The following is a 20,837-nucleotide window of genomic DNA, read 5'->3' as shown; positions in this document are numbered from 1 at the left end:
ATAGAATTGGGGAGAAGAGGATTTTGTTGCACAACTTGACAAGGAGGAGGGATCAGTTGGTAGGACATGTTCTGAGGCATCAAGGGATCATAAATTCAGCATTGGAGAGCAGCGTGGAGGGTAAAAATCGTAGAGGGAAACAAAGAGATGAATACACTAAGCAGATTCAGAAGGATGTATGTTGTAGTAAGTGCTGGGAGATGAAGAAGCTTGCACAGGATAGAGTAGCATGGAGAGCTGCATCAAACCAGTCTCAGGACTGAAGACAACAACAACAACAACAACACAGTTTTCAGTGGAAAATGTTTTTATATGTTAATTACACTTTTTTTCTTGCAGTGTCATTGAAGGAATTTTGAGGACAAGAGCATTATGGTCTGATAATCCCAAATCAGTATTTATTACTTCTACTTCTGTGGATTATACAAATGAAAATGTATTATCTATAAGACTGTTTGTATTATATGTTATTCTTGTGGGTTCATGTATGTGTGGAAACAGATTGAAACTACGTAATAGATTTAGGAATTGATTTTTTAGCCTACTTTCCTTCATAAGATTTATGCTGAAATTCTCACAGAGAACTATAGTGGCTCTTTCAGTATAAAGAATATTAAGCAGTGTTTCTAATTGATTAATGAGTATGTCTGTATCCCCCGTAGGTGGTCTGTATATTGCTATGACTATGATTTCTCGCTGTATTTAATACAACTGTATAGCTGCTGCTTCAAAATGATTTTCCACACTTGATGATTCAGCTTCACACCTTCTTTTGTACCTGATACTTGATTTAGTAAAGATACATACACCTCTGTTTTTGGCATATTTTTCTACAATACTGCCTTGCCAACTTATGTGGATGAATATTAAAGATATGTAGTTCAAAACATTTGCATCAATGCTCCATGATGAACATGCAGTCAATGTTTGCACCATTCATTGCTATCTCACATTCTAGTGATTTATTTCTAAGGCACTGAATATTTAGGCTTAAAATGTGCAGGTGACCAGGGTGAGAACTGATTAGTTTTATTTACATTTTGTGCTGTCATATTCTTTCCCATGTCCTGATGAGATACCAATAATCCTTGAGAAGGACATGTTTCCTGCACCTCTCAGGACATACCTGTACATTGGGCTGCAGTGTTCAATCTATCTGCACACTCCTATGGACTTAACAGTGGAATTCCCATTGCCCTCTTAATGTTTACATTCTTGCTTTTAATTTCACTGAAGGTTGTTCTGACTCTTCTATGTGCTGATTCAATCATTTTGATGACCATTTATTTTTCAGTTTCCTTGCATTTTTCCTGGTACCATCACATATTTTCTTCCCTGCACTTTCCACTTATTTCATTCCTAAGTGATTTACATTTCTGAAATTCACTGAACATTTTTTTTTGGTTTTCATTCTTTTCTCAATCAATTGAAATATTTCTTCTGTTACCCAATATTATTTTAATTTATATTCCTTGTGTCTATTTTTATCTATGTAAATGCTGTGATCACTCTTTCCAGTGATCTTCATCTGAGCTGCCTACTGTGGTATTCATTATCACATTACTTCACAGCATTAAACACACCTCATCATTCATCATTATTTCAGTGTACCACATCTTTGCACTTAGATTCTTCTTCTTATGCTCCACCCTACTCTTCATCATTATTAAAATTTGATCCAAGTCCATATCTGATCTTAGATATACCTTACAATCCAATACCTGCTTTTGGAATATCTGTCTTACAATGGTGCAATCCACCTGGAATCTTAACACATCTCCAGGCCTTTTCCAAGTATATCTTCTGTCCTTGCAATTTTTAAGCAGTGTATTCACTACTGATAGCTGAAATTTATTGCAAACTCCATTAGTCTTTTCTCCTCTCTCATTCTTACTACCAAGCCCATATTCTCCTGTAGCTCTTTCTTTGTACCTTCCCCTGCTGCCACATCCCAATCCCCAATGATTTTTAGATTATCCTTAAATAGTTACCAATGGATATTGATAAATGTTCCATGCTTGGTTAGTCCTGAGAAGGACTGTTCATAGATAAGTTCTCTTGTCTCTTGCTTACTTGTCACTGTGTAGCAACACTTTCATGGAAGAATTAGGCAGTATTAAACCATTGCTCAGAAATTACAAGATTGCAGCCACCACAGTCTTTCTGGAGGCTTCTTCCTTGATTCATAAAGTATCAGTTATTTCAACATGACTTCCTAGTGACATCTATACTGGAACAAAAATCTACCCAAGAAAGCTCATCTGGTTTAAGATCAAGTAAAGAAGGTTGAGGGATTCCAATCCCCACACCAAACCTGTTGAAGCTGACCTGCATTAGGATGGCTCAAGGGAGATGTGGTTACACTTTGAAGAAGTAGGGTTCCTGTCCGTCTGCTGACCGTGAATCACATTCCTAAGGAGTGCCCAGTCTGAGCACTTGATGGTGAACCAAGAACTTTACACCAAGTGATTCTGAATGCCCTGGTTTGGTTGTCTATAATGTTGAATATTTCTATTTGATTGTAGAGACCAGTTTTCGTGTACTCATATACCTTCTCTATCTCTTCATCTTCTGCTTATGACATTGGCATGTATAGTTGAACTTTTGTTGGTGGCACTAGTTTGCTGTCAATTCTGATGAGAACAACCCTCACTGAACTGTTCACAGAAACAAACTTTCTACCCTACTTTCCTACCATACTGAACCCTATTCCCATTTCGCCATTTTCTGCTGCTGCTGATATTATCCTTTAATTGTCTGCCCAGAAAGGGCTAAATCTTTATTCCATCTTACTTCACTGGCCCCTACTATATCTATACTTAGCCATTACATTTCCATTTTGTGATTTTCTACCTTTTCTATTACATTCATGCTTCTGATATTCCACACTCTGGCTCATAGTATGTTATTCTTTCATTAGTTATTCAGCCTCATTCTCATGGTTAGCTGCCACTTGCAAGTCCCCTCCTTGAGAGCCAGATGGGTGACTAATCCATAATCTTTTGCCAATGGAGAACTCAACATAATACATTTTCTGTTACAGTCCATATTCCCTGTGGCTACATATTGTGTGCCCTTCTGTGTTGTCATGTTGTTGATCATTGTTGATTCTTCCACCTTTTAACCACAGTTTCCCATTCCAAGAGCAGGAGATTGCCGTGAAACTCTTGACCACTCCTCTACCCTCTCTGACAAGGCCATTAACAGAACTTTGGTGACTCATTATACCTGAAGTCTTGTGCCATCAGTGTTAATGAATTTTATTCAGAATTTAGTCTGTGGTAGCCAAGGAAACTACATCTAGACCATCCCATAGATCACATGGTTTATTACTTCATAAAAATGGGCCCACTTTTCATTTGTGTCATCGTATTTGGGTAGATGCTGCCTTTCTCTGTGTGTGAGGTCCTTCTTATGATTATAATGGTCAATTTTCCTTCTATAAGTGAGAAGGTCACTATGTGGATCTATTTTATGGTTTACATTAATCTCTATGGAAAGAGCTGTAGAATCCAAATGGTAGTTTCCAGTGGTTCCCATTATTTCTTCCCTGCTTAAATTTGTGACATGGTCAGTGCAAGACTGTCAGTCAGGTATGATTCTGGTTGGTCCCAAATTTATGTGGATATGGTTATAGCACTGTAACAGGTTCAGAATACCTAAGCTAATTTACATGATAGCTTAAAGAATGTATGCTCACATCTCATATCATGACAACCTGTTTCTTTTTATCAAATGACTCTACACAGTTCCAGATACCTTTTCTACTCTCAAACATATCTGATGTATATGTGCAGACTGAAGCAATGAATGAAGATATGTACCAAAGCCAAGATATGAACCCAAGTCTCCTGCTGACTAGGCAGATGTGCTAACCACTGCACCATCCTCATTCAGGGGCTTTGCACAACTGTACAGAATGCCAAAGCACATCTTCCTCCTCAATCCAAATTCCCATTCAAACCTCAGCCCACCTGATATTTTCCTTAAACTCAAACAACATTACAGAGGCTCTCCAGCTGTATTAGAAGATCACCTCAGCATTGAATGGAATGGGGGACCCTGCCTGAAACCTAGGCATTTATGCTTTAATCAGATTAAACTACATGGTTGCGGAAGCCTTTTCAAATCTCAAACAACTATGTTGTATATATGCAGACTGAAATGACAAATGAAAAATTGTACCAAGGCCAGGATTCAAACCTGGTTCTCCATCCCACTAGGCAGATGCGCTAACCACTTGACCTTTTCAGGTCTCAATATCTATGATTTTCATTTGGTGCTGAGGCGCTTTTCACATTAGTGAGCATAGATTTTCCTTGAATGTTTCTACAAGATGTTATGGTCCAATCAAGTTGCTGGTAAAATATTTAGCTGTATAGCTCACAGAGAAGGTCCTATAGCTTTTGTGAATGTCTGGCTCTTAAAAGTGTCATTGTAAAGTTGCTGTAAGATGCTGTAGCTGGGAAAGATATGAGATTTGGTTTGGCTTCTGTTTGTGTATACTTCTAACCATCATGCTCTTCCCTTCTGTTGCCCAGGTGCACAAACTTCAATGTTGTCTGCAAGCTATGCCCTGTATTCACACTGAATGTTATTTATATCATAAATGCCTACATCACCACCATCCTTGTGTATCTTTTTACAATATACTCCTATGCTCACAAGCTTGTAATTATCTTATTAAAACTGTGAGTCTCTTCAGTCTTGCACTCAAGTGTATCCATTGTATATGAGGCACCACTTTTTTTTCCAAAATCAGGTTGGTTTTATTTAGAATTCAATATACCATATTATTTCCCACTCTTTTGGCCACAAAACCTTATTTTTCACCATAATCTCTGTTCAATGCACTGGCCTTATGCTACCTTACTGGGACGGTCTGTGTGCCTGCATGGTACCACTCTACTGGTTGACATTTGAGCCGACATCTTACTGCATCAGTAACCTCACCATCATACATGTACTGCTTGCTGCAGAGTGTATGCTTCAATTAGAACAAACAGATGGAAGTCAGAAGGTGTGAGATCAGCGTTGTAGGATGGACGAGGAAGAATAGCCTAATGTAGTTTTGTGAGTTCCTCTCCGGTGCATGGAGTTATGTGTGGATTTGCATTGTAATGGAGTGGTAGAAGAGCGTTTGCATTTTTGTGTTGGTGATGATGCTGAAGTCATTTCTTCAGTTTCCTGAGTGTAACACAATACATTTTGGAGTTCATTGTTACACCTCAGAGCTGATTGTTGTGCCTATGAGGGTGACATCAAAGAGAATATCCCCTTCAGAATTCCAGAAGACCATCACCATGACTGTACCAGCTGAGGGTGCAACTTTGCGGGGGATTAGCCGAGCGGTCTATGGCGCTGCAGTCATGGACTGTGTGGCTGATCCTGGTGGACGTTAGAGTCCTCCTCAGGCATGGGTGTGTGTGTTTGTCCTTAGGATAATTTAGGTTAAGTAATGTGTAAGCTTAGGGACTGATGACCTTAGCAGCTAAGTCCCATAAGATTTCACACACATTTTTGAACATTTGGTGTGGCTTTGAAAATTTTCTTCAGAGGAGAGGTGGTGTGGTGCCACTCCGTGGATTGTCATTTTGTTTCTGGTTTGAAGGGATGAACCCATGTTACATTGCCTGTGATGATGTCCAACAAATAACTTTTCATGATCATCCTCATATTGCACAAATAATATGACATAGATGGTCCTTCAGTGCTCTTTATGGTCTTGTGTTAGGCAGCGAGGAATCCATTGTGCTCACACCTTTGAGTACCCCAACTGGTGGATGATTATGTCAGCACTACCAATAGCCAATTGTGCAGTGAGGTATTTGATTGTGATCTGTGGATCACCTCTAATGAGTGTGTCTGTGCATTCCTACACTGCAGGAGTTACAACTGTGTATGGTTGCCTGGCATGTGAGAGGTCGGACAAGTTTGCACTATCTTGTTTCAATGTTGACAGACACCTCAATGAATGACTCACCATGCTCTTGTTCACTGCTAGGTCTGTGTAGGCATTCTGCAAGCACTTATGAATATCTACAGTGCTCTGTTTTACTGCCACAAGAAACTCAATGAAAGCTCTTTGCTTTGAATGCAGCTTCATTACAGACACCATTTTGAATGCTAAATATAGCACCATCACCTATCGGAACCTCATGAAACTAGGTCCGAAGCAGGAATATTCCATGATGATCCACAACAAATTCTGCAATTATTCAACTTAAATTGGCTGAGAAAAAAAAGTGTTGCATTACTTCTTGAACACTGCTTGTATAATTTACTTTCTCCTAAACTCGTCAAATTGTTCTATCTTATTGGTGATATACTAGACATCAGTTATCCTGCTAAAGCCTACTTACAAAGTTTAAAGAATTGGTATTAAGTGAGGAACATAGTACATTCCCTCCCAACACCCCCTTCCCACCCCACCTGCCCCACATGCACCTCCCCCATCCCCTCCTCCGCTGACCCACATCCCAAGAATTGCTACCATAGGGTCACAAAGATAATATTAGACTAATTACATTCACACACACATAGGCATTTGTGCAATCATTCTTCCTGAACACCTTACACAACTGGAATAGAAAGAAACCTTGGTGTATGGTACAATGAGAAGTACCCTCTGCCATGCACCTCACAGTTGTTTGCAGTTGGACACACACACACACACACACACACACACACACACACACACACAATGTGTCTGTTGTTGGTTTGTTTGTTGATTTAGGTGATTTTGACAAACCAAGTAGCACTACGCTCTTACACTCATTTTATAAATACATTATGCATTGATAGTGTCTGTGAATTATTGATGCTGAAAACTAAATCTAATAATGCATTAATTGTCTCATTGATTTCAATTTGATTTTTACATTATAAAGTAAGGTATTTTTATTAATGTAAAGTATTAAAAATGACTTAGTTAATGGTTAGTTGTTGGAATAGCACTGGTACAGTGTAATGTGTAATAACAGATGTTAGGAATTAAAGAAAATGTAGCTGATGATTGTTGTTGCAATAGTACACTTTGATAACAGCTTCATACACAGCAAATGAAAGCAAGGGTTCTTCTCTTGATCAGCACTGTGAAGTATTCCCTCCCGATCTTTGTTCATATAAGTCAGTGTTCCACTTTTGATGATTGTGTTAAGGAACTGACAATTTTAACACACAACAAAAAACAAAGAGATTAGATAACCTTAATCACACATAATAAATTTGTTGTTGAATGAATAAATGTTATTGTTATATTTTGCTCATAACTCTTGTAATACAAACTTGCATGTGCCATTTGTTTGTAACAGATTTTTGTCAGCACCAAGGATTATGTGAGCTCAACAATTGTGCAACCTGTTCTCAAGAGAGCAGACTCAGTTAAACAATTTGGCAGAGAACAAGCACATACAGTTCTTGAAAGCAAATATACAAACTTTGCAGCCTACAGACTGGACAGTGCACTTGATTTGGCAGATAAATATATTGACCAATATCTTCCACCCACCGAAGGCACACAAGAGGAATCAATTGGTAAAATAAAACTGAATTTTCATTCTTATTACTCTTTGAATTCTTACAACTGTTATAAAATATTATGTGTTACAAAAATACGAAATATTTTACATATACTTGGTGCTCTTCAGCTTGTTAGTATTTTTAAAATACATCTCGCTGTACACCAGTAGCTGTATGTAAAATATTTAATTGTTAGACCAATATTCACAAATGCAGATTATTGTCTGTGACACATATTGTGCATACATTACAAATGCCTTATATGCCAGTTATGAAATCTTTATTATGTTAAAATTGATGAGGATCTCTGCAATATGCTGGTAATCAAATGCTAAATAGCCACACTTCTTGGTCTTATACAGCGCTCATGAGACCTGGAAGTGTGAACATAACATGTGTGCATGATGATCTGTGTACCACAGAGATCCATATAAATTTTAATGTTATAAAGATTTTATAATTGACATAAACATAATCTGATATGGAGGTGCACAATATATACTACTGACAATGGGCTGTATTCCTGAGAACTGGTCTAGCGATATAATATTTTACATGCAGCTTGTGGTGTACAGCAAAATGTCATTTAACAATTGAAATATTTTATGTTATTAACATTGTTACCGACCACCACTAAAGGGAAAATTTTCCCCCTGTGTGTTAGAACATAATTCATACAGCAGAAAGAGTAAAGGTAACCACTTACCTTATATTTGAGATGTTGGGCAGTGGACAGGTTTTTGAAGAAAACTGAACTTGTACTTAAGCTTTGGGCAATATCCTCCTTCAGAGCTAAGAAACAAAGTTACACTGTCCTGTTGAAGCCGCATATTTGCTCACATGTGCCGGACAATGTTGCCGAGCGGTTCTAAGCGCTACAGTCTGGAACTGCACGACCGCTACGCTCGCAGGTTCGAATCCTGCCTCGGGCATGGGTGTGTGTGAGGTCCTTAGGTTAGTTAGGTTTAAGTAGTTCTAAGTTCTAGGGGACTGATGACCTCATAACTTAAGTCCCATAGTGCTCAGAGCCGTTTGAACCATTTTTTTAACCCATAACTTTTTTTTAATTCCTGTCACAAGATGCAGAATCTGAACTTCTGATGCTGGTGAAAACCATTTCCACCTTTAATTGTTAAGGAGATAGTGCATGACACTTAAAAGATGTCTTAAGACCCATAGCATCTGAAAAATTGGTTACTTATTCAAGTCATCATAAAAATGGCAAGAGATTGTCATGAGGGTGTTTTAGGGAAATTCTGCACCCCTCAATACAGAAAGAGATATTTTAAGGCAACTAAGTTAAAAATATGTTATGAGCAGGTTCATTAGTGTGAAATTTAGGCACAAATAAATTAGCGAATATGATTATCTGAAACATTCATTTCAAAGCTGGTTGTTTGGAAAAGTATTGTATTTGAATTAAATATGAATAGACTTTGCTTACTTGCTATACTCATTTTGGTATACTGAAATTAGAGTATGTTATTTTTAGAATGGAAATGCCAGTTTTTCCATGGATATAAATCACATTTCTTTTTTTTTTAATGAAATGTAGTTGTTTATGTAGCTGTTGATAAGTGATGCAAATACCTTAATGATTTCAATACTCCTCATTTTTTTAAACTCTCATCAGTCAGTTAATTGACAAACTGTATAATATATTTTTTACAGTTATTACTCTATCTTAAAGGCTGCATTATAAGTTTTAATTCAAAAATTGCTATAAAATTTTGTTTTTGTTTGTTACCTACCAGAAAATTTCCTTTATAGTGATCACACCACAGGTCCAGCCCATGGTTCTGTAGATCCTAAGTATGTTCCTGCATGATACACGAACAATAGATACTTCTTATTAATTCTTCAATATCTTGCATTCTAAAATACAATATCTTTCATTTGGATAATTTTGCACAGCAATTTTCATTATTTATTGCATTAAAAAAACTTGCTACTCCAATGTTTCAGAAATTATTTCTACTTGTAAATATTAAAACAAAAGTAATGACTCTGTATTTCAGAATGTCACAATTATGAGGATAGGAAGTTAAGCTTCCTTCTCTCATTCAGTGTCATTGCTGGATTACTGGTTAAACTTGAACAGCCTTAGAATCTCCCAGATGATCATACTCACTTGATGTTTATGCAAATAGATGACTGAGTGAAGTTGGTGATCATTTGGATGAAGGAATGATACCTGTGCTTAACTGTAACATTTGATTATAGAAAGCTGTTATTAGAAGGCAAATAATTAGCACTAATGCCCTTTCCTATGAAAATATCACACATTGAGTCATACTCTGTAAGCCAGATAACCAGTTCAAGAAGAATGTAATTATTTGAAAATATGGATTAAATAATTTTATACTTTGTGTTTTGTTGGTCTTAAGCTATAACAATTGCTTCTACCTCAAGAGAGTGAGTTGGTTATACTGTTACAGAAACAAATAATACTACAGGAAGCAAAGCAGTCCAGGCACTTCACAAAGCAGACCGAGTGACAAAAAAACTTCAGAGGCGCTTAACACAGCGTACCCTGGCAGAGGCGAGAGCCCTTAAGAAGCAAAGTGAAGACACATTGCAAACTTTAATGTACTTAGGTGAATTGGTAGGTGAATGATGAAAATCAATTAATGAACAGATTGTGTTATTTAAAATAATAAAATTTAAAATACATCTTACAAATGTAACAGTAGTTTTCTGCTGCAGCAATTACCAGGTGTTTTTTTTTTTTTAAAGGAAATACAGTTGTTTATATAGACGTTAAAAGTCAAACAAATGCCTTAATGATTTCAATTCTTTTTATTTTTTAACTCCCATCAGTCAATTAAATGACAAATTGTATAGTAAAAGAGAGATTAGAGGGAGAATAGATAGAAAATGTGAGGGTGGAAGAGAGAAAACGTGAAGAAAGAATTCAAAATTGTTGTTCAGTACAAAATATTTTACTATTTTGCTAGCTGTAATATAAAATGTGTATGACTAACACCACAAAAACTGACACACAGATTTTGACACAGTTCTCACTCTTTCAGCCAATGAGTACAATCCAAACAGCATTCTCTACAACTCAAATTATTTACTAAGGAGGCTACATGCTGTAGGTTTTAGTGTTTCTCCCATTTGTCCCATTGATAATAATGGGTAATTATGGCAGATATATCATTTATAGCAACAGATAAGTGAAAACTCTATATCTGTGTAAGAGATAGAAGACATGCAATATCAGACAAAGCTATTCATGCATATATATATCTCTTGGTACATTGTGAAGCATAGAACACTAACATCATAACTGTAATGCTTAGTATTTTTTGTTGTTGTTGTTTCTCTATGAATCTGAGTTTAGCATATTCCATTAGATTAATACTATGAATCATTCTGGTGATGCACCTTTGTTTGTAGTTAATGTTACCAGTCTTTATGAAGACTCATATGGACTGTGGGCTAATATTTGTTTCAAGCACACAAATTCAAATTTTATTGCAAAGTGATTGTATAGTGATGCAACCAGGTAACAGAAATGAATGATATTCAGAATTCAAGAAATGAAATGCAGAGTCGCAGGGAAAATGTGTTTTTTTATGGGCACTCAAGTGGCTAGTTACATCTCATGGGCATTTTCAAACAAGGTATTTCTTAAAAAATTGGATCACAGCTACTGGATATTATTTACACATTCACATGGAGTATAATTAAATGCTCCATGATGTGAAGATATTAGCCTGCATTGAGGGTACCATTAATATGATGTATCATGCAAATCCCTGCAAATGATACCCATCCCCTTGTTTGAGATTGTCCAGTGATTTTTCTTGTGTACATTAATGACCTCTCATCTGTTACATTTCCAGATGCTAAGTTTGTTTTGTTGGCAGATGATACAAACATCACAATAAGTAGCAAGTCAAGTACAGATTTATAAATAGCTGCTAATCAAATTTTCACTGACATTAATAAATTTTTAAAGCTAATTCACTCTCATTAAACTTTGAGAAGGCCCACTACATGCAGTTCAGAACCTGTAAGAGATTTTATTCCAGCATGTGTATAACATATGAAGACATGCAGATTGAAGAGGTTGACAGTGTTAAATTTCTGGGATTACCATTCGATAACAAATTCAGTTGGTAAGGGCATACCACAGAATTGCTTGAGTGCCTAAACAATTCTGTATTTACAGTGAGAATGATGTCAGATGTAGGAGATATAAATATAGAAAAAACTTGCATACCTTGCTTCCTTTCATTCTATTATGCCATATGGAATCATATTCTGGGGCAACTCATCAAACCGAGCAAAAGTTTTTAGGGTGCAAAAGCTTATGATAGGAATCATTTGTGGTGTAAATTTAAGAACATCATATAGAAATCTGTTCAAGGAACTTTGTATTCTAACCACTGCTTCTTGACATATTTATTCCTTAATGAAATTTGTTATAAGTAATATGTCTCTATTTCCAACCAATAGCTCAATACATAGTATCAATACTAGGAATAAGAACAATCTACATAAAGACATAAAATCACTTACCTTGGTACAAAAAGGGGTCCAGTATTCAGGGACACACATTTTCAATAAATTGCCAGCAACCATTAAACAGTTAGTTTAAACAGAGTTTGAAAGACTTTTTGATAGACAACTTCTTCTACTCTACAGATGAATATCTTAGCAGAGGCTGTTAAGCCAGCTTAAATAAAAATGTCTGTTAGATTTAAGTTTTGAGAGCACTTGGTCACAACAGTCAAGATTAGGTATTTTGTGTATAATAAATTTATTAATAGCGCATAACAATGTTTCATTCTGACAGCATGTGAATTCCGTAAATATTAGCTGTTCCAGTTTACCACATTGTATTCATCTATTTCAACAATCTCCTGACAAATGATCAGGGTATTATATTCAGTATTATATTCAAATGTTTTATGTTTCTATATTATACTTTCTGACATGTTCCACACCCATGAGAATCATCTCATTTTTGGGTCTATGGAACAATAACTGTATCTAATCTAATCTAAAGACAAATTTAGATTCTACAACGCCTATATAAATCTAGAAGTCCAGTTTATGATATTTGAAATGCTAGCTCCTAACTGAAAATTAAATTTCTCTAGTCTGGGAATTCATTAGATATGGCATAATAATGGTGGTATATTTTGTGATCTCTGGAAAGAAGGTTTAATTTTTCCAGATTTCTTCATTGGCCATTAAGTGATCACACACACAACAGGGAAATAATGGCAATCTTGAAGCTGTATTCAACTTAAATCCATGGCCTTCCATGAAATTTCAAATACCTAGTCATTTTTTTCTCTTCCACTGAAACATGTGAGAAATTATAGTGTGGAATGTTCCCTATTCATGTTTTTTTGCAACTTTTGATCCATTACTTTGCTGCTGGAGGCAGCATATTACTGTAATACACTTCAGTATACTTCACACTTCAATAAAGTAAATATCAGCCCTAACAAATCTTGAACTTCTGTCTTTCATGTTATGTCTCTGTATGCCTATGATGAGCTGTAAAGTGTGGCTTGGATATGTCCACATACAATATAAATTTAAAGCCCTTGAGCATCACAATCAATATAACTCAGTTATGCTGTTATCATAATACTCTAATACATGCAGTTTTCCAAACAAGAAACCAGACACACTGAGCAAGCTCCTCATGGCTTCTAATTGTGTTCGTCAATTTTTTGAGGAACCTGTTACATCAGAGGATATAATCCACAATTTAAACTGTTAGCTCAACACACATCCAAAGACCATCATGGTTATGAATTCTGCGTCCCAAAGACTATTTTGTGTTTTAACAATTAAGTTGAGTTTCCAATGACGTTTCCTTAAAATCTTTGCTTTAACTAAGATGATATGCATTATGACATTTACACAACAATAGAACTGTTAAGATTTTCTCTCTAAGCTACACCAATAGTCAGTTTCCCCAATAGAATAACAGAAAATTCTGTAAGCTTACTGGCAATTTTTTTCCTGAACAATTGTAGGAACCAAAGTATACCCATAAGACAAATTCTGAAAAGGCTTTCAGACCATGAGTCAATAATTGAATAATTTTAAGCTGTCAAAAATGTCCTTTATGTCTTTCACATTAATTAGTACTAGCAATAATAAATTAAAATCCTTCAATAATTGCATTTACTGACTGGAGCTCTGAGTATCTGGAAAGAAATGTAAATAATAAATTTACCCTGATAACTAATAGGTTCATTTCTCTGCAGTGAGAAACAACACTCAAGTTATCAAAATTAAACCCTGACATATCAAAGAGATCAGAACTTGGCTGTAGGGGGAAAATAGAGTTATATGCATCACTAAGATGACCTGATGAACGTAAAAGACGAGCACTACAGAAAATTTTGTAAGAACCTTAAAAAATGGGTAAGGGAAAGCACTATCTTCTGAGGCTGTTATTTTGAAATAAAAATGTGCTGTGTCCCTGATGGTGCCATTTTAGTGGTCTGAAGTCTCAAGTTATGATTCTTAATAGCAGAAGCACTCAAGTCACACAGTTTAAAATGTGCATATAATATAAAAGTGTGATGAGACAGGTATCAACTAATAAATTTATTACAAAATAGTGATTGTTATCTGTTTCAAAACATATCTTACCATAGAGTCACACTATCATCAACACATCATCTATCAACAAAATAATGTAATATATACCTATTGCATAGTCATAACTCTGTGTTCAAAAGGCTGACTAATTCCAAATTCTAGACATTCAGTAGCTGACTAGATCAACAATATCCATATCAAAATAAAATAAACCTTCAAACTGTAGGAAAAGACAGATTGCTACTGTAAAGAAGACATGTTAAGTTGCAGACAGGCAAAGTTAAAAGATACTTACATAAAGCTTTCACCCACACCTTCATCAGAAAACAAAACACACACACACACTCACACTCACACTCACACTCACACACACACACACACACACACACACACACACACACACACACACACACACAACACTATCATCTCCGGCAGCTAGGACCAGGGTGCAGCTACCACCTAGAATGGAAGTACCAGTCTGGAGGAGGCAGGGAAGGTGAAGGGATAGCAGGATGTGGATGGGGAGGAAAGAAAAGTGCTGGGGGACTAGAGTGCCAACAGGAGCAGTGTCAGGAGGCTGTGGGGCAGAGAGATGGGGCAGGGGAATGGGGAGCCAAATAGGCAAGGTACAGGGAATGAATGGTTGTGTTGGCAGAGGGTGGCATGCAAAGAGGTTGGAAAACAAGAACAGGCTGGAGGTGATAGGACAGAAGGGGTGGAAACTGTTGGGTGGAGAGTGTTGGGGCAGTAGTTTACCATAGGTTGAGGCCAGGATAATTTCAAGAATGGAGAATTTGTTGTGAGGATAACTCCCATCTGTACAGCTCACAAAAGCTGGTCATGGAGGGGAAGATCCAGACACTTAGCGTAGTTGAGAAGGCACTGAAATCAAGCATGTTATGTTCAGCTGCAGGTTGTGCCACAGGGTGGTCTACTTTGCTCTTGGCCACAGTTTGGCAGCGGCCGTTCATACTGAGGGACAACTGATTGGTAGTTATACCAATCTACATCTACACCTACATCATGCTCCACAAGCCACCTAATGATGTGTGGCAGAGGGTACTTTTTGTACTACTAACTCAGCCCTCCAGCCCTGTTCTACATGCGAATAGTGCATGGGAAGAATGATTGTTGGTAAGCCTTTGTATTGGCTCCAATGTCTTGAATTTTCTCCTCATAGTCATTATCCGAGGCATATGTAGGGGGAAATAACATGTTGCGTGACTCTTCCCAGAAAGTGCTCTTTTGAAATTTCAGTAGAAAATCTCTCTGTGATGCACAACACCTCTTTTGTAACATCTGACAATGGAGTTTGTTGAGCATCCGTGTAACAATCTTGTGCTGACTAAATGATCCTGTGATGAAACATGACACTCTTTGTTGGATCTCCTCTATCTTTTCTATCAGTCCTATCTGACAGGGATCCCAGGTAAATGAACAGTACTCAAGAATGGATCGAACAAGTGCCTTATTAGCAACTTCCTTTGTGGATGAGTTACATTTTCCTAAGATTCTTTCTATGAATCTAAATCTGGCATCTGCTTTTCCCACTATTTGTTTTATATGGTCATTCCACTTAAGGTCACTCTGGATACTTACTCCTAGATATTTTATGGCAGACACTGTTTCCAGCATATATAAACCTGTGCAATGATTGCAGCAAAGCTGGTAGATGACATACCTGCTTTCACAGGTGGCCCAGCCTCAGATGGGGTAGGATAAGCCTGTGGCAGATCTGGAATAGAAAGTGGTGGGAGGGTGGACTGGGCAGACCTTGCACCTAGGTCTTCCTCAGGGATATGATCCCTGCGAGAATGGTTGGGACTGGGAGTGGAATAGGGATGGACTAGGATGTTGTGGAGGTCAGGAGGGCAACAGGAAACCAGTTTAGGAGGGATGGGAAGGATCTTGGGCAGGATGTCTAACATTTCAGTTGTTCCTGTTGAGGATGATACTGGGTGATGGAGGGAACACTCCTTTGTAGCTGGTTTTTGGTGGTGGTGCTAGGAGCATTGGCGAATTGAGGGGAAACACCACAAGAGATCTGTTTGCAGACTGGTACTGGGGGGATAGTGCCTGTCTGTGAAGGCCTTGGTGAGACCCTCAGCATACTGGGCAAGGGAGTCTCTGGTCCTTGTCACTGCAGATAAGGCAACCCTGGGTGACTGGGCTATATGGGAGGGATTCTTTAGTGTAGAAAGGATGACAGCTGCTGAAATGCAGGTGATGTTGGTGGATTTGACAGAGACTCACACCAACTTCTCCTTTGAAGGTAAGATATACAAACAAATAAACTGTATCCTAACTCACTACTTCACCTTTGAAGGGAATGTATACAAACAAATCTGTGGCACAGCCATCGGCAAACACATGGCACCCTCCTATGCGTCAGTTTATGGGCTATCTGGAGGAGACTTGCCTACCCTCTTGAAATACCAAACCCACAGACTCGTTCAGGTTCCTTGATGATATCATCATGATCTGGACTCAGGGCCAAGATAGCATACTTACATTCCATCACAACCTCAACACTGTATCTCCCAACTTCTTCACCTGGTCCTCCTCAACATAGCATGCCACCTTCCTGGATGTGGAACCCTTCCTCTCTGATGGCTCCATCCACACTTCTGTCCACATTAAAGACCACCAGCCTCCAACAGTACCTGCATTTCGACAGCTATCATCCTTTCCACACCAAAAATTCCCTTCTGTACAGCATGGCCACCTGGGGTTGGTGTATCTGCTTTGACAATGACCAAGGACTCCCTTGCCCTACCTAATATCTTTCCCACACCTCCTAAAGCAGTGTTATGTCACCCACCTGACCTCCACAACATCTTAGTCCATCCCTATGCCACTCCCAATCCCAACCCCTTATCACAGGGACCATATCACTGTGGAGGAACAGTCCACCCACCCAACAACTCCATTCTCAATCCCAACCCCTAGCCACAGGGATCATATCCCTGTCAAAGATGAAGGTGCAAGACCTGACCAATCTTAGCGCTTCCTACTCCAGTCATATCACAGACTTAATCTGCCCCATCAGAGGACGGGCCACCTGTGAAAGCAGCCATGTATTATACCACCTCTGCTCCAATCAGTGCACAGCATTTTATTTTGGTATGCCTACCAAGCAGGTGTCCACCAGAATGAATGGCCACTGCCAAACTGTGGCTAAGAGCAACATAGACTATCCTGTGGCACAACATGCAGCTGAATATAACAGCCTTGATTTCAATAGATTCTCACTATGTCTGCCATCTGGATACTCCCCTCTCACCACCAGCTTTTCTGAACTGCACAGATGGGAGTTATCCTCACAACGCATCCTCCACAACTGAAGCTATCCTGACCTCAACATAAGGTAACCCACTGTCCCCATGCTAGCCACCTGACTGTTTCTATCCCCTCTGTGCTATTATCTCCTCCCTTTTCTTGTCTCCTACCCTCTTTGTGTGCTGCCCTCTGACAATGCAGCCACCCATCTTTCCCCTTGATGTGCATAGGTTGCAGTCAATGAAGTAAATCAAGTTGTGCTCATTGCAGTACTCTGCCACTGCATAGTCAACCTTAGTTTTGGCCATAGATTGGTGGTTGACATTCATCTGAATAGACTGGTAGCTGATGATTGTGCCTATAAGAATGACTGTGCAGAAGTTTCAGCAGAACTGCTTTTAGAGTGGTCTCTTTCTATGACAGCACTGGTCTATGTAGAGCATGAGACAGGAATTGCTCCTGGAACTTTCACACATGTACAATCTGTGTGGCAAGGGATTAGTAATGTGTGGCAGTAGAACAGATTAGGATATGTTTTTGGTGGTGTGGGTGGTAGGATGCTACCTAGGGGAGGAAAATATTCCTCATTTCAGGGCACGAAGAAGAATGTGATTCATCTGTTTCAGTTTGAGTTGTTATTAGGAAATATAATGGATAATTATCACACTTTCCAATATTATGAGCCCTTACTATTTCATCCTTCAATCCAAAAATCAGGTCCTGATGAAAAGGAAGAAAAGAACATTAATGTTTAATGTCCTGTTGAGAGTAAGATCATAATAGACAGAGTGCAAGGCTCAGATTGAAGACGAATGGGGAAAAAATCAGCCACAACTTTTTCAAATAAACTGTCCCTGTATTTGTCCAAAGCGGTTTAAGGAAATCATGGAAAATCTAAATCTGAATGCCTGGTTGTAGACATGAACCACTGTCCACCCAGATGTGTACTATCGAAATAATCTTGTCCTTAACCTACAGTAACCTACTCTCCCTGTGTTGTCCTCCCAACAGTTTTCATCCCCTCCGTGCTGTTACCTCCTCCCTATTCTCATCTCTCACCCTCTTTGTATAAATATTCCTCATTTCAGGGCACAAAGAAGAATGTGGTTCATTCATTCCAGTTTGAGTTATTGGGAAATATAATGGATAATTATCATACTTTCCACCTTTGAGCCCTTACTATTTCCATATTTCAATCAAAAAATTGGATCCAATGAAAAGAAAGAAAAGAATATTAGTGTCCAATTTCCTGTTGAGAATAAGGTAATAATAAAGAAAATGTAAGGTTCAGATTGGGGAAGAATGGGGGGAAAATCAGCCATAACTTTTTCAAATAAACTGCCCCAGTATTTGTCCAAAACATTTATAAGGGATCCATGGAAAATCTAAATCTGAATGCCTGGTTGTAGACTTGAAGCATTGTCCACCCAGATGTGTGTCCAGTGTCTTACTTCTCTCTCACCCTTCTCAGTATCTCTGATGAAGATTCTATACTGCTCATTGAATCCAAAAATTGGTTCCTGATGAAAATGAAGAAAAGAACATTACTGTTTAACGTCCCATTGAGAGTAAGGTCATAATAGACATGCTTGGATTGGGAAGAACAGGGGAAAAATTAATCGCAACCATTTCAAATGAACTATCACAATATTTGCCTAAAGCATTTTAAGGGAAGCTTGGAAAATTTAAAACTGGATGACTGGTTGTGGATGTGAACCACTGCCCACCCAAATGTTGGTTCAGTGTCTTACCATTGCATCACCTTGCTTAGTATCTCCAATGAAGATTCTATATTGCTCTTAGTTGTGGTATGAAATGTTACTTGAATATAAGTGATCTAGTCAAATTAATAATCATCACTGTAGTCTGTCTACAGTAAACAATTTACCCAGCCCTATCCTGTCTATTTATCATTAAATAAGTTTAGTGTGTACATGACAGGCCTACTGACCATTTCATTAATCATAAATTTCTTCTTTATTTTCAGCTTGTCAAAGACCCAAAAGCTGTTTTTGAACTAAGCAAGGATCTGTGGGCTCATCTGAGTCAAGATGAACCAGAAAACCAGGCCCCGCCAACAACACTTGAACAACTAATGGTCATGCTTACTCGTGAATCAGCCCGCAGGATAGTCCATCTTTTCAACTACACACGATCTGCTGTTGGAGCTTTGCCACATAATGTTAATGTATCCCTTCACAAAGCTGCTGGATTCTGTTCAGATCTTTCTGATGCTTTAGTTAAGGTAATGAATGTTCTGTATTGAACCATTGCATATAGATATCTAAGTAAACATTACTGAAAGAAAAGAAGGAAAGAGAATTTTATTCAGTAATAAATGCAATATAGTGTAAGATAAGTTCAAAACTTTATATTTTGACTTATGAAAAATGTGTTGCTAGTATGCATTGGTCATATTTATTCATGAGGTTTTAAACCAGAAAGACCAAATTTGATAGCATATCAATTATAAGATTTTTTCCTTGCTCATTACATGGAAACTGAAATATTCATATGTCAAATATATTATTAAACATAAACTATTGTACCTGTTATTAAGTAAGGATATTGGACATGTTTCTCAATTGATCTTAAGTCATACTTTTGGAATCCCAAATAGAAGTAGATACTAAGTGCATGAACATCCAAAAATCTGATGGTGTGTCCAAATTTTTGCTTCAGAGATTATGAATGTATTGCTGTCCTTATGTATCTATATTTTTGCTAAAGATTAATTATTGACCATATTTGACTAAACACATGGCTCCTATTACAATACTTAAAGAGCAGTTCTTATAAATCTCAAGTGAACTTTGGTAAACTTAGGTTTTTAATAATGACATCTGCACTCAGTGTGCATAAAGCCCTTATAATATGAGCAACATTCTTGTCTCACTTGACTGTTTGCAGCAGCTGAGTCTGCTGCAACACCCCAGTTATCTTTTTTCTGTACTGTATCTAGCTTGTCACAAGTGATCATTTTCGTTTACATGCTGGTACCAAAAATGTGAATTGTGAGAGCTGTATGCTGTACAGTTTGCATCTGTACAGTGAAGTGAGGTTATGAGAGAACATCCTTTGGTAACAGATGCAGTGTATCCTCCTTGGAAATTCTCATAGCAATTATTGAGGCTGGAGTTGTCACCTCTACTGTTGTGGGTTGCAGTGGTGAAATTTGGACTGGGTTGGTGCCAGCTGGGTACCCGAAAAGCACCAGTGAAACATCACTAACAAATAAACATTTATTGTTGAAAAATACACTGTTGTTTTCATTCATAGCTGCCAGCAGCAATGGCAGGCAGAAGTGGCCATGCCGCAATGCGCTGATGGTTGTTTGTGCTGCACCATTTAAGTCGCTGCAATGGTGGAGGCATAGACTCAGCATCCAGTGGGTCGCTAGCCACAACTTGGTCAGTGTTCTGTGCACTTTCTCATGAGCTAACAGCTCAGGTATG

General features: G+C 38.0%; 1 protein-coding gene across 3 annotated transcripts in view; it reads left to right on the top strand.

Moving 5' to 3' along the window:
- LOC126191347 (lipid storage droplets surface-binding protein 1) overlaps window positions 1-20,837 on the top strand; it is a 188,067-nt gene that overhangs the window by 113,939 nt on the left and 53,291 nt on the right. For 2 of the 3 annotated variants that reach the window (XM_049932190.1, XM_049932207.1), the window contains 3 exons: window positions 7,314-7,536; window positions 9,960-10,126; window positions 19,370-19,627. In XM_049932190.1, coding sequence (XP_049788147.1) covers window positions 7,314-7,536; window positions 9,960-10,126; window positions 19,370-19,627 — 648 coding nt within the window. The remainder of the gene's footprint in view (window positions 1-7,313; window positions 7,537-9,959; window positions 10,127-19,369; window positions 19,628-20,837) is intronic. The other variant, XM_049932198.1, reaches the window with a different exon arrangement.

The sequence above is a fragment of the Schistocerca cancellata genome, chromosome 1 (assembly GCF_023864275.1).
Source record: "Schistocerca cancellata isolate TAMUIC-IGC-003103 chromosome 1, iqSchCanc2.1, whole genome shotgun sequence".
Lineage (NCBI taxonomy): Eukaryota > Metazoa > Arthropoda > Insecta > Orthoptera > Acrididae > Schistocerca > Schistocerca cancellata.
This window is presented reverse-complemented; position numbering and strand designations above follow the sequence as displayed.